We start from the raw sequence: 13094 nt of genomic DNA, 5'->3' as shown, positions 1-13094 counted from the left end.
TGTAGGAAATAAGTATTTAAAGTTCTGCCATCTTGTGCCGGAACAGAAGGTGATGTCACGGGATTGGTTGGTTGTTGTTTATAGGCTGGTTTATGTTTCTTAGTTGCATTATTTTTTTTTTCAGCTTTAAGTGAGAAACCACACTGACTGTGCACCTGTATTCAATGCGATAAATGCATACAACATACAGAATTCTCAGAAATAACTTGTTTAAATGTATAGTTTTTCTATAGAATAAAGTATTATTCTACTAGTAGAGCAGTCAAAAACTTTGTAGAGCACACACAATCGTGTTACCTTAAGCAATGACAACTTTATTAATGCTCAGGTAGCAAAATGATCTCTAAAATTACATTTGAGACATCTAAACACAAAGTAAACAATTTCTGTTGAAAAGTTTCTGCGTAGGAAGAGGTAAAGCTTAGATATGCACAGAAAGATATCATACACTCTCACTCACTATCTCTTACATTCTGTGCTAGCCACAGCATGCAGTCATCTAGGATTTCCAGTACAAACTAACTCCAGTGCCATCTAAAAACGCTTTAGACTCATCCCAAAGTACATTAAGATTTACCATAAATAATTTATTATATCGTAGTATCTCCATGCGAGTAAACAAAGGACAAGAAACGCGTCAAAACAAAGGGGAGTACAGAGGAGACCTAGGAACTATGAAAATATATTCAACAGATATACAGATTGAGACAAAAAATATATAAATACATTTACACCTATTTATATACATATGTACATCAGCAATATATCACCCATGTGAATATCACAAATTATTTAGAAATCTCCTCTACAAGATGTGTCGTTTCATAATGAGAGCGCGTTTTGGTTAGTTTCAAAGTACCTCATGTTTTACACTGTAGGTACATGCAGTTAATAGCAGCACACGACGTTTGAACCAAATAATCTGTAGCATAAATTGTTTGATAGTAAAGTGCACAATATATTTTGAAATAAATATGATGGCCAAAACTGATGCCCTGGATTAGAAAGGTGTTGGTAATGGACAGGATGACACAGAGGAAAACCACGTGTACCTCAAAGTGGAATGCTACGAGACATTTTGATCCATTTCTTGATTTGTGCTCACACTGATCTGTTTAACCTCCACAGTGATCAGACGTTTGGCATTTGGATATTTTTAAAAAAAAAATCTAATTTTTATTTCTCATCTTTTACACCTAGATTAATTTGTCTATTTATTCATCCAGACAGCTGGATAGTGTAGTGCTAAGGCTACACACCGTTGGAGGCTTCCACCCAGGAATGGAGCGGCCACGTCTGCAGCTTGGACACAAGCATTTCACTGCATGTTGGACTGTGCATGTGACAAATAAAATTTGAATTTTTAGCTTTTTTTCAGGAAGAAATGGGCTTTGTAGAAATTCCTCAGGAGCTGTTATTGATACAACAAAAGTCGTCCAGTTATTTGGTTTGTAATTAGCACCTCATTGAGCTCTTTCAGGGAAACTCTGGAGGAAAAGTTCGAGGTGGATTAACAGTTATACCCTGATATTTGATAATAATGATCACCTCTGACTGTGTTAAGGTCTCCCATCAGACAGACATTCTCACAGTTCCTCTTCATGATTTGCGCTTGTGTTGTGTTTGGATAGTTTGACCAGTCGAACAACAATATTAACAGACATTTACGATTTGAATGAGCCTTTTTAAACTCCACTATAAAGTCATGTTTTATCAGCAAAGCGCCATATTTACATATCGGTAATCTCAAAGTTATTGCATTACATAAGATTTAGACCCTGTTTTCCGGTTATGGTTGCGCTGTACTGTCTGTTTCTATGACATAAATAAATACCTATGATATATGAAATATTTATACATTCGAAAGACAGCATTTCCTATTTTAGATATTTTATATTTCTGATCAATAAATTAACAAAGTACCTGAAACAATAGATCTTTTTCTTTTAGCAAATACTCTTCCCTTAGTGAGAAAAAAAGAGCATAGAGCACTTGACATTTGAAATGAACCTGTCTGAGGAAAAGCTGACATTTTGATGAAAACTGTGTGAGAAGAATCAACCCTGACTGACAAGCGTTCACTTCAGTGTTGGTGGAAGTCTTTCAAGAATAATTCAACTGTACTGGCCCCTTAGTGGAATAAAAATTCCCCGGAGGGTTTCACAAACCACATTGTACATGCTCTAAAAACTAGTATTATTTATATTTATGTGCCACAAACCTACCAAATCAGGACAAATCTAGACATTAGGCATTACAAAATACAAAGAACTCCTGGAGAAAAATAAAGTGGAAACTCCACCCAACCTTAAAGAGTTGGGGTAAAAAGTCCTACTTTACTACCAGTTACATCGCTCACCCTCAGAGAAGTAAAGCAGGACATCCACCCATCCTTCCAGCACAGAGCAAACACCTTGTCCAGGTGTCGTTTCGAATAATGCCACCGCTGTTTTGAGTCTATTTGGTCAGTGTCTCTGAGAGGAGAACAAGCAGCAGTTCCCCACTCACGAAAGACATAAATACATCTGCTTCTCGAACCCACTCCACACAAACCTGCTTCATTTTACAAGGATCCTCTCCTCATAATCAGCGTGCTTCAGCGGGTAAACGCCTTGCTCTCCCGCTCTTCAGTGCAAGTTTGAGCTCTGTATGTCCCATCCACACGTAGAACTACTCATCCAGATCAAATAGAATTTTGCAAAATGCCCTCACAAAAAATTGTGCTTGTGATTGTGATCATCGGCCTGGATCCCCGGCTCCACAAACAAAAACCTGCCCAGGTGCTCTTGTGACCTCCAGAGGAGAACTGTGCGTATGACAGGAATAAATAATAAATAGGACATCTGGGGGTTATTTACATAGGTGAGCTATTTATAGAAAGGAAATCAATATGAAACATGACAGCTACGGCTGTGAGTAAATTTATAAAAAGGTGACGGGATAATGCCCTGTTTCTGCTGAAGCGGAGACTTATAGGTGCATGCCTTAAAAGAAAAACTGTAAATGCGAGCATAAGATAGAAATAACAAAAAGTCCCAAGTAAACACTGTAACAAATAATGAAGACTTGTGGCCCTACCTCTGTCTAAACTTCCCATCTCTCTACATCATTGCTTTAATTTTTTTATTACTTATTACTTTCAACTAGTAGATCTAAAAGACCTGCCTTTCCTCTCAGGAAAGGTTAGCAGCTAGGAAACATCACACCTAAACATAGGGAGTTTCAAAATAAAAGGTCCTCATGTCAGGAGTGAGCAGTAGTAGAATAATTTCTGTGTGTGTGTGTGTGTGTGTGTGTGTGTGTGTGTGTGTGTGTGTGTGTGTGTGTGTGTGTGTGTGAGGTTATCATCCTCTGTGCTGTCCGTTGGTTGCTTCCATCTCTACTCCTGGAATCAGTCCCACTCTCTGGTCTGGTGTGGGCTAAACACCAGAGCAGCTCCATATTGCAGAAAAACAAGCCACAGAAAAATCAATGTGAGTCAGACCTGTGCCAAATAGCATTTGCAATTAATTCTTTGGTCTCCAACAAGATCTTCCTCTTGTTTCCACCAGCTATCTATTTAATACTTCTCTTTGAATTCCTTGCAAACACCACTTGTTTGTGTAAGTGTGTGCACAGTGAGTGTGTCGTGTATGCGTGCGTGTCTCAGTCATCCCGGCAGGTCGGCAGGTTGACAAAGGTGAAGATGTTATACTCTATGAGGCAGGAGAAACACAAGAAGATGGAGTAGAGGATGAGACACATGAAACCCAGACGTTTGTTCAGCGTCCAGTTGTTTAAGTGAACTCCCAGGACCTGCAGCAGAGGAGAGGAGGAGGAAAGCTCATCAGAAGAACTGTGCTATGAGAAAGAAAGAAACAGAAACTGTCCATTCAAAAACTCACTGTCATAAATACAGATGCCAGCAGGAGCCCCACAGAGAAGATGAGTCCTTTGCTGTTTAATTTGATCTGCAAGAGAACAGGTGAGATGTTATTAATGTTGTATTGTACAATGACCATCAAGCTAAAGGGAGTCCACAAAGGAAGTGGTTTGGTAATCACAGCTTTGTAGCTAAAGACTGGTTAATAGCAGCCATTCCAGGTCCTGGATGCCCAGGGAACCTTTAATGTGTTGATAATCCTGTCAAACACCATGTGGACCAAAGTACTGGACTACCTACACATCACACCTACAGGAGCTGCTCAGGCATGAATCTCCTGGTACACAGGTTTTATGTGATGTTGATGCCAGAGGAGGTTTCTGGAGTTGTTAAGTCAACAGGGCACTGACTTTTGCACACTATGTACCTGTAACGTTACGTGGTCTCCCACATTGAGTAATTTTGCAAACTGATTCAGTTCAAATTCAGTGAACTCTTTAGAACGAGACATTGTTTCACAAATGTTAGGAAAGGCAGTCTGCATGGTTATATCACTTTGTAGACCACAGGCTATTAAAGATTAGGTGTTGCACAGTACCTTTGTCTATATAATGCGTGTCCAGCAAATACAGCATGTCCTTCAAAGTAAAGTTTAACTTGGAACCTTGTCCCTGACTTGTCCCCTCCTGTGTGGAGATCCCTAAACACAGTGTTGGTCCCAGCAGAAACAGGTTCACTATGAGGGGGTCTGGACTCTAGACTTTAGCAACAGATCCTAAAACTTAAGGCCTCCAGTTCTAGAAGTGAATTAGAACACACATACATCAACACTACATATGAGCGGGTGGAGGGAGGTTTGGAGTCTTCCTACACCCCCGTTCTCTGCGGCCTGCTGGAGCGGGGGGGCTAGGAGGAGGAGATGGCCGTCCGCCTGGGGTCTGGAATGTGGGGCCTCCCTGCTGCTGCGGAGTCGGGGCGGTCTGCTTCTCCCCACCGCAGGGAAAAGGGTAACACCACCTGGGTCTGGGCGCAGTTTCCCCCTCCAGGGGCAAGGGTACCTAGACCTGGGGCTTAGAGTACGCTTGGGGAGTGTGATTGTGTGTACAGTGTCTCTCTATGTCTGTCTCCACGTTGGGTGAGTGTTGAGAGCATGAGGGTGGGAATAGATGTTTGTATCTGTGTGTGCCTGTTTGTCTGTGTCTATATGTCAGGTTGGGTATCAGACCCCACCTCTCTGGGGACATCTCAGGCCCTCCAAGGTTTGGAGGCCCATCTCCCCCCACCACTTCCCCTGCCGGTGGCAGACGCCCTCAGACATCGGTGCATTGGTGGTTCTTTGTGTCCGGGGGTGGGCGCCCAGGTACCCACCGGCTCACTCCTTGGCGGCTGCTTATCGGGGCTCACTCGGGCCACTTCGGGGATGGGGTGCCCTCGGCCTCTCGGCCCGGGGCTCGGTCACTCAGGCACAGCTGGCTGCCGGCGGAGCTCACGGGCACGTCACTGCAACCCCCCCTGGCTTCTGCTCCGCGGCTGCTGAGTGACCCCTCGAAAGTTTTTAAGCAATGTCTAATGTCTGTGATTTCCAGCAGCAGTAATCAATATAGGTTCTTAGAGGTAGCTTTATTGTTGAATTCATTGGGTTTTTTTTGGCAGCATTAATAACATAAGCAGTAATAACACATAAGACAACTACAATGTACTTGCTCACCTCATGTCAAATTTGTACATAGACCTATAATTCTGTTTTTGGTTAGTCATTAATTCACTGCTGCTGAGCTGTAGTTACATCGTAAGGTTTTTAAAACTGAGCTTTAAAATGAATATTGTAAAAGCTGAGAGAGGTCGACAGTGATCACTGCCTTTTTTTGGAGGCTTGTTCAGATTAAGCGCCTTGAGGCGACTGTTGTTGTGATTTGGCGCCATATAAATAAAATTGAATTGAATTGAATTAAATAGAACAAGATACAAAGCATTAAAACATGTTAAAAACACAACAGCCTTAATAAACGCAGAGTAGTTTGGACCTGGAAGCAGGGTTCATCACGTCATCACTTAAAGACCAGATAGAGACCCTTTCAGCCTCCATCAATACCTGTAAATGTGCTTTTATATAATTTTTCCAAGTTTTTGGATATGCTGTCTTTGAGATTGTTTTAGATCATGTTTGCATGTGTTGTTCTAACATGTCTTAGCTGATATTTATACATCAACTGAGTTTTACTATCTCATGGACACAAGCTACTGCACGGCATATCTTCCTTTGCAGCAAATAGGTAAGATTTTCAGTTTCAGTTTTGAATCCTACTGAAACATAAATTTTCCTCCACTGCGCTACTGGGAATGTAGCAGAGATGTTGGAGACACAATAGCAATAAACGTGTTGGACAAATTCCACTCATTATGTGGGAATCCACCATAACAGAAAACCTTTTCGGCATATTACAGCTGTCCTCTTCTGCATGTGTCCTTGTCTCTGATTTCTCAGTCCATAGAGAGAAAGGTGCTGCTACTGGTTCATGTTGACGCTCTCTTCAGTGACTCAAAATCCTGCATGGAGGTTTCAATTTCAGATGCATTCACCATTTTGGATTATCATCTATTTTGGATTAGAGAAAGACACTATACTTTTAAAACTAGGCTTCAACTTTCCCTTTGGATAAAGTTTATACTTAGGGCTGAATCAGAAACCTTAGTTATGCTCCACTTTCCTTTTTTCACTCATGATGCCAGTACATTACCTACCACTACCATGCACAGGTAGTATTCTGATTGGTTGAATAGTGGTCCGGAACAGCAAAGTTTACAGCATTGAGGAGAAACATGCAAACTCCCCAAAAGATCAAATAAGCAGCCGAGAAGGAGAGACAAATTCACTTCATTATAAGATTCATTATGACTCTCTATCTGGCCTCTCAAGGACCAACAACAGCACAAAATGAGCAGCCCACAGGCTGTTTGTTCCACATATTGTTGATGACATGCTCATTTGAAATAAAAAACCCCGACAACTTTCTGATGAAGGTCTGCAAAACTCTGTGCACGACCAAAGTTAAAGGGTTGATGAGCTTTGTGCTACTTACATCAGAGCCATAGTTGATCGCCAGGGTCTTTAGAGCCCAGGGAAGACCGAGGCCTACCAAGATGTCAAACACGTTACTGCCGATGGAGTTGGACACCGCCATGTCGCCCATCCCTGAACACACAGACGTAGACGGAGTTGTGAATCAGCAAAAACAGACATCAGAGAAATCAGAGAGACAGTGTGAAAGGTAAATAGAGTGGGAAAAGAGCAGACAGGAAGCAGCAGGTTGGTGTGACGTAGGTGGACACGGGCGGAATTCAGTGCAGCTATCTGTCCAAATGACTTTCCAAAAAAATGTCAAAGCGATGAAGGCGACAGCAGCTACACAGTGGAGGATGGACGACTAAACGGTGGCGAGTGTCTCTCCTGGTGAGCCCCCTACATACACACAGACAGAGCTGTTTAAATATTTGATGAAAGGAGCAAGAATAAACAGAGATGAAAGGACAGAGGAAAGGACCCGGCGGCCTGTCTTCCCTCTCTCTTCTCACCACAGGGATGGCGGAAAAAGATGACAGACCATGATCTTTACCTCCCCTCCCCTCTCCATCTCTGTCATCTAGTCCCCTCTCCAGCTCTTTGATAGCGGCTTCACTTTGATTCTGCTGTTTGCTCTGTGCGTGTGTTTTAAATGACAGCTTGGTAACCTGTCATTTTGCATGTTTGTGTTTAATTACCTTGTCGTGCCACTATAAGACTGGCCATGCAGTCGGGGACGCTGGTGCCGGCTGCCAGGAATGTGATACCCATGATGACGTCTGGAATACCGAGTGTGAAGCCTATCACTGTTACCTGACACACAAAGACAGAGACACACTATTGCTGATGGTATTTTTAACAATCAAGAGTGCAGACAGAAAAATGGAAAGAAAGACTAGAACCCAAAACCAAAATGTTAAAATGTTCTTTTTTAACTTAAGGATAAACCAGGAATGACACATGCACTTACCAATAATCTTACATGAATAATGAAGAAGATGCTTTTTTGAAGAGCTCTCACACTAACTCCGTAGCTCTGAAGAGCTTTTCAAACCCTATTAGGATAAGATTAACCCCGTGTTTCCAGAATTTATCTCATTGTTCTAGACAGACTTTTTAAACTTGGAAAACGACTGGAAAGTAGACCGCAGTAACTACCTGTGGCTGACAACTGAGGATATTAATAAGCTCGATTGGCATAGCTATGCACAGAAAATTACTTTTACACTCTTAACTCAGTTAAACTGGGAGCGGATCATTTTAAAATCAACTGACTTCCCCAACAGAAATAAATTCTGTGTAAATGGTGCGTCCTAGCATCTAGACAGAAAAAAAACAAACAAAAACAAAACAACGAGCTAACAAGCTGCTATCAAAATCAATACTTTACCACAGTTGGTTAATCGAATAACAGCTTTTTGAAGTTGAATGTCAGGTTAAAATTGATATTGTTGAATTATGTTTAGCATATCAAAGCTAGCTTGAAACAACTGTAAAGCTAAAAATTATAAAACAATAGCTCTTTTACCAAGCATGAAATAAAAACAAACAACAACAACATAATGAGCCAACATGTATTCAAACAGCACAGTTTCACATTACATGCATATACTCCAGTCAAGTCACCATCCATTGATTAAAAAAAACATGATTCATAAACTGCCTAAAAATTAAAACGTATTTATTCTGTTTCTTGGAATTATTAGTCCTTATACATTTGATAGAAAACGTAATTTATCTTTACTTTAAGCCCTGAGGATGGATGGCTATTCACTTTAGCTTATCTGCTGCTATTTTTAGCACATTCACAAAGACTGTTGGTTTTTGGGTGTTTTTTTCTGGATTATTGTGGGCACTTTGCCTCAGAATATAAAGCACATTGGGGTGACTGCTGTTGTGATTTGGTTCTATAAAAAATAAACTTAATTAAACTGAATTAATCAGTACAGAGTGAGTGTCTGTGGCCAAAATACAAACTGGGAGCTGGTTTCCACAGAAAAAAAGCGTGAAAGTGAAGGGTCTGCCTCTCATTCTACTTTTAGGAACCTGTAGTAAGCCTCCAGTCTAAGACCAAAAGATATATACTGGGCCTGATCATTAAAGACTTTGTAGGTGAACTTTCTGGATCAACAATGAATTACAATAGTCCAGCGTAGAAATAATAAATTCATGCAACTGGTTTTTAGCATTACTCGGAGACAGGATGTTTCTAATTGTAGAGATATTACCCAAATGCAAAGCACTCCTACATCTTGGTTTCATCATATTTGTTTAATAATCCTGGCCAAAAATCACTCCAAAATTCCTCACACGGTTACTGTAGGCCAAGGTAAATGGATTGGTTCTTATATAGCACATGTTGTATAAAGCACTTTATACAACATGTCTTATTCACCCATTCATACAAGCACTTATTTGTATGCTTAAGTTGAAATGCTTCAACAACTAATCTGCTTGGTTGATTTTTATGCTGTAGCAGGATCTTCATATATAGAAGCATCAAGTGCGATACAAAGAACAGCATCATTTCTGTTATATGCTACTGAACCATTATTAAATTGCATTTTTGTTTTCAGTTTCTTGCTTTTCAGTACAAGTCTGCTTTTCCCCCATTGTCACTTACCATCCAGACCATGATGTAGGAGAAGCTGGCGATCCACAGTGTGGAGGAAACAAAAGACAGCATGAACCAGTTCTCCCAGCGAGGTGTGGAGCAGTTGGGGATGGTGAAGTATAGCAACAGGGCCAGAGGCCAAGCCAGCAGCCACTTCAGTTTATTAAACCCTCCCGCTGCAGAAACACAGAGCGAGATACAGCATTTAGACTGGGTTGAGACTGACACACAAGCATAGAGAAGAATGATAAAAAAGACAGAAAAGACAAGCGTTTAAAACTGACACTGCTTTCTAGCAGGAAGAATAATTTACTGTCCAACTAACACATGCTTTTAAACCCTGATTTATCACTGGCTAAAGATCTGATTATAGTCCAATATGAAAGACCTGAGTGGATTTTCAAATCAGAATGAATTCATAAATTTAAACTTGATTTAAACTACTCGTCGGCACCTGATTAACAACAGATTCTTACAGAGGAAGGACGCTGAATGATATTTTAACAAGCAGAGTGATGCTTTTTCTGTTCTCCTCTTTTGTTTAAATGGGATAAGGTTATTTTAATCAAATAAGTCACATCCCTCTGATTGAGTTTGTCAGTAAAATTATCCCTTCACTTCTTACGTTGGTCAATTTTTTATAATTACGGTTTTGTGTTTCACTCTTTTTGTTCATTGTTTTAAATAAATCAAGCCTGGAGGTGGAAACTTAAGTCAAGTGTGCCGAAATCAAATTAGAAGTTAACTGGGATACAAGTTTTTGCATGACTTTTTATTTTAACAACAAGTAAACAGATTTTGAGAAAAAGTGTTTTAAGTATGAAACTTACCCTAGCTTAGCATAAATATTATAGCAGGTTTCTTTCAATTGTCCCTGAACCAAAACCTGTGTTCTCTGAAAGTAATTAATAATTCTCAAGAAATAAAACTAAACATTTGCAAAGAGACCTGCTGATCCATGCTTCTAGTCGTGTTAGAGAAAACCGTGGTTAGAGACCGCGGGACGACCAAAATGATTGAAACTGAGTGCAATAAACTTGCGTCCTTGTTGAGTTTGAAATGGTTTCTTCAAAGATGGGGTCGCTCGCAGTCATTTGATAAAAAAAAACTCATCACTCTTAAAAACAAGAGTCATCTAAAAGTTCACCTGGGCATTGGAACGGTACATAAGGTCCCTCTCTTTCCTCCTCTTCTTCCTCCTCATCATTCTCATTGTTCTCGTTGTCCTCGTTATCCGTCTCATTGCCGGCCTCTCGGTCATCGTGCCGAACGCCGACGCCCCTCTCAGCTCCAGACAGCCCGTTTTCTATGCCCCACCTGTTCCCTCCCTTCACGGGGACCTCAGAGTCACCGTTAGTCAAAGTCTGTGTGTTGATTAGACGCTGCCTCTATACGTCGCCACCGCAAAACAAGCAGCACATTCACAAACACACAAACACAGAAGGGAGACTGGTCAGGTCATAACATATTTCAAACAGCCCCATTCTCCCTTCAGTACTAAACAGCATTCATGAACAGTTTAGCTGAATTTTAGCCACATGCTAAAGAAATTCAGTTTCAGAGAGATGCTATTTTTATAGGGAAGGCCTTTTTATCCATTTTGCCCTTACAGCCCTTCTGCTTTATTTCTGTTTGTCAAACAGGTGAAAATTTCATATAATACGATCTTTACCTTACAATACACCTTTAAATGACTGTTGTGAACTCATCCTATATAAATGTACTTTATTTTAACTCTTATCAGAATGAATGTAAAAACAACAGTGGATGTCTAATAGGGGTGCAACGGATCAAAAATCTCACGGTTCGGATCGGATCACGGTTTTAAAGTCACGGATCGGATCAATTTTCGGATCAGCAAAAATAGAAAAAAAAAGACAAAAATTCTACTCGCCGTTTACTTATTTAAGTATTTTTTGCCTATTAAAAAACATTCAACTGAAGACTCATTCCACGCACCTATATAAAAACAAATTAAGGTGCAATATGGACATTATGGACCATGCTGGGCAGCCTCTGCATCATCTGCACATGGCCATAAACAACCAGAGGAGTCTGTTCAGTGACAGGTTGCTTCTCCCAAAGTCAAGGACCAGCAGACTTAAAAAGTCCTTTGTCCCACATGCCATCAAACTGTTTAACTCCTCGCTGGAGGGAAAGCGGGGACAGAGGAGGGGAACAAGTAAGCTGTAGTGCCTTTTCACTGTGCAATAGTTTTTGTTAATATCCAACGGTGCAATAGACTCACAATACTTGAAATGTGCCGTTCCTTGTATCCTTATTCCTATTTATTCTATTTATCCCTTTTGTATACTCTGTATTTATATATGTGTAAACATTGTATATTTCTGCTCACATTCTGCAACTTCTGTGGGTGCTGTGCTACTGGAAACTGAATTTCCCGGAGGAACCCACCCGAGAAATAAATAAAGTTTCATCTAATCTAATGTAATCTATAGGGCAGTGCAGGGCTTTGTATCTACCTCTCCGCTGTGATATAACGGGCGGTCACGGTCACGTGGCTTTCCGTTGCCCTGGAGCTCCACCCATTTGTAGTTGGAGCAACAGAAGATGCCTGGGACAGTTCAGCCATAACTTTAAACTTCTCCTGCTCATACATGCTTGGAAGGATCTTGTCACTGAAGTGGACGCGCAACGAGATATCATAGCGTGGTCAAGCACGTTCATCACAGTTTAAACCTTGTTTTGCACAACAGACGACGGCCTCCCGTCTGCAGCTAAACACCCCATTAGCTTTTAGCTTTAGCCCGGTTGGACTGGGCAGCAAAGGGCTGCTTAAATGCCGCAAACTCCTCTGCTCCGCTACTTGGACCGCTAACGCTACCGCTTGACAGACTGACGACGCGCACCATACACATACTTTTTTTTCTTTTTCGAATCTTCGGATCACGTGCGTACCGAACCGTGGAGTGGGATCGGTTCGGATTTCGGATAAACCGTGATCCGTTGCACCCCTAATGTCTAAGTGGTGTTGACATTTGACAGCAGGGAGGTTAAGCTGATGTGCACGATTCTCTCGCTCTGTCTCTGTCTTTCTTGCTTGCAGCCTCTCTGGGCTTGTTTTGTTCTTTTGCTGACAAAACAAAAAGTAAAACAATAATTTGTTATATAAACTGCAGCCCTGAGAAGATAATCACATGATGAGTGAACATGAGCTCCTGTGCATGTGCACAAAACAAATCTCAGACTTTCCTGCAGCAGTATAATATTGTGAGGTCCAGACTCCTCTACTAGAGAGCTTAAGATTGTACTGTAGTTGTTAACATTCACCTACCTTAAGATTCAACAGAAAATATTATATTCAACATATATTGCGTGTTTATACCCCAGTCTATAAGCTATGGTTCTACCTTTTTTAAAGCGACAGATGTAGTGTGGTGACCCTACATCTGCGTGACAGCGGTCTGACGTCTGACGTCAGTCAGGATTTGCACAGATCCTCAGTGTTGTAAGTATTGACTATCAAACATGTCATTTGATAAATTCACCAGCACCTACACCTACTGATAATTTCAGGGAAAAACCTGCGTATAATT

At 41.0% G+C, this 13094-nt stretch overlaps 1 protein-coding gene across 2 annotated transcripts in view; it reads right to left on the bottom strand.

The window, feature by feature from the left end:
• Positions 1 to 293: 293 nt before the first annotated feature.
• LOC116318747 (sodium/potassium/calcium exchanger 3-like) overlaps positions 294 to 13094 on the bottom strand; it is a 193150-nt gene continuing 180349 nt past the window's right edge. For both annotated transcript variants that reach the window (XM_039622074.1, XM_039622075.1), the window contains exons 11-16: positions 10685 to 10925; positions 9547 to 9713; positions 7622 to 7736; positions 6943 to 7055; positions 3885 to 3950; positions 294 to 3795 (exon numbers count right to left, since the gene is read on the bottom strand). In XM_039622074.1, coding sequence (XP_039478008.1) covers positions 3646 to 3795; positions 3885 to 3950; positions 6943 to 7055; positions 7622 to 7736; positions 9547 to 9713; positions 10685 to 10925 — 852 coding nt within the window. In that variant the 3' untranslated portion in view covers positions 294 to 3645. The remainder of the gene's footprint in view (positions 3796 to 3884; positions 3951 to 6942; positions 7056 to 7621; positions 7737 to 9546; positions 9714 to 10684; positions 10926 to 13094) is intronic.

This window comes from Oreochromis aureus, linkage group 13 (genome assembly GCF_013358895.1).
Source record: "Oreochromis aureus strain Israel breed Guangdong linkage group 13, ZZ_aureus, whole genome shotgun sequence".
NCBI classification, from domain to species: Eukaryota; Metazoa; Chordata; class Actinopteri; order Cichliformes; family Cichlidae; genus Oreochromis; species Oreochromis aureus.
Note: the sequence above shows the minus strand (reverse complement) of the source record. Positions and strands in the feature narration are given on the sequence as shown.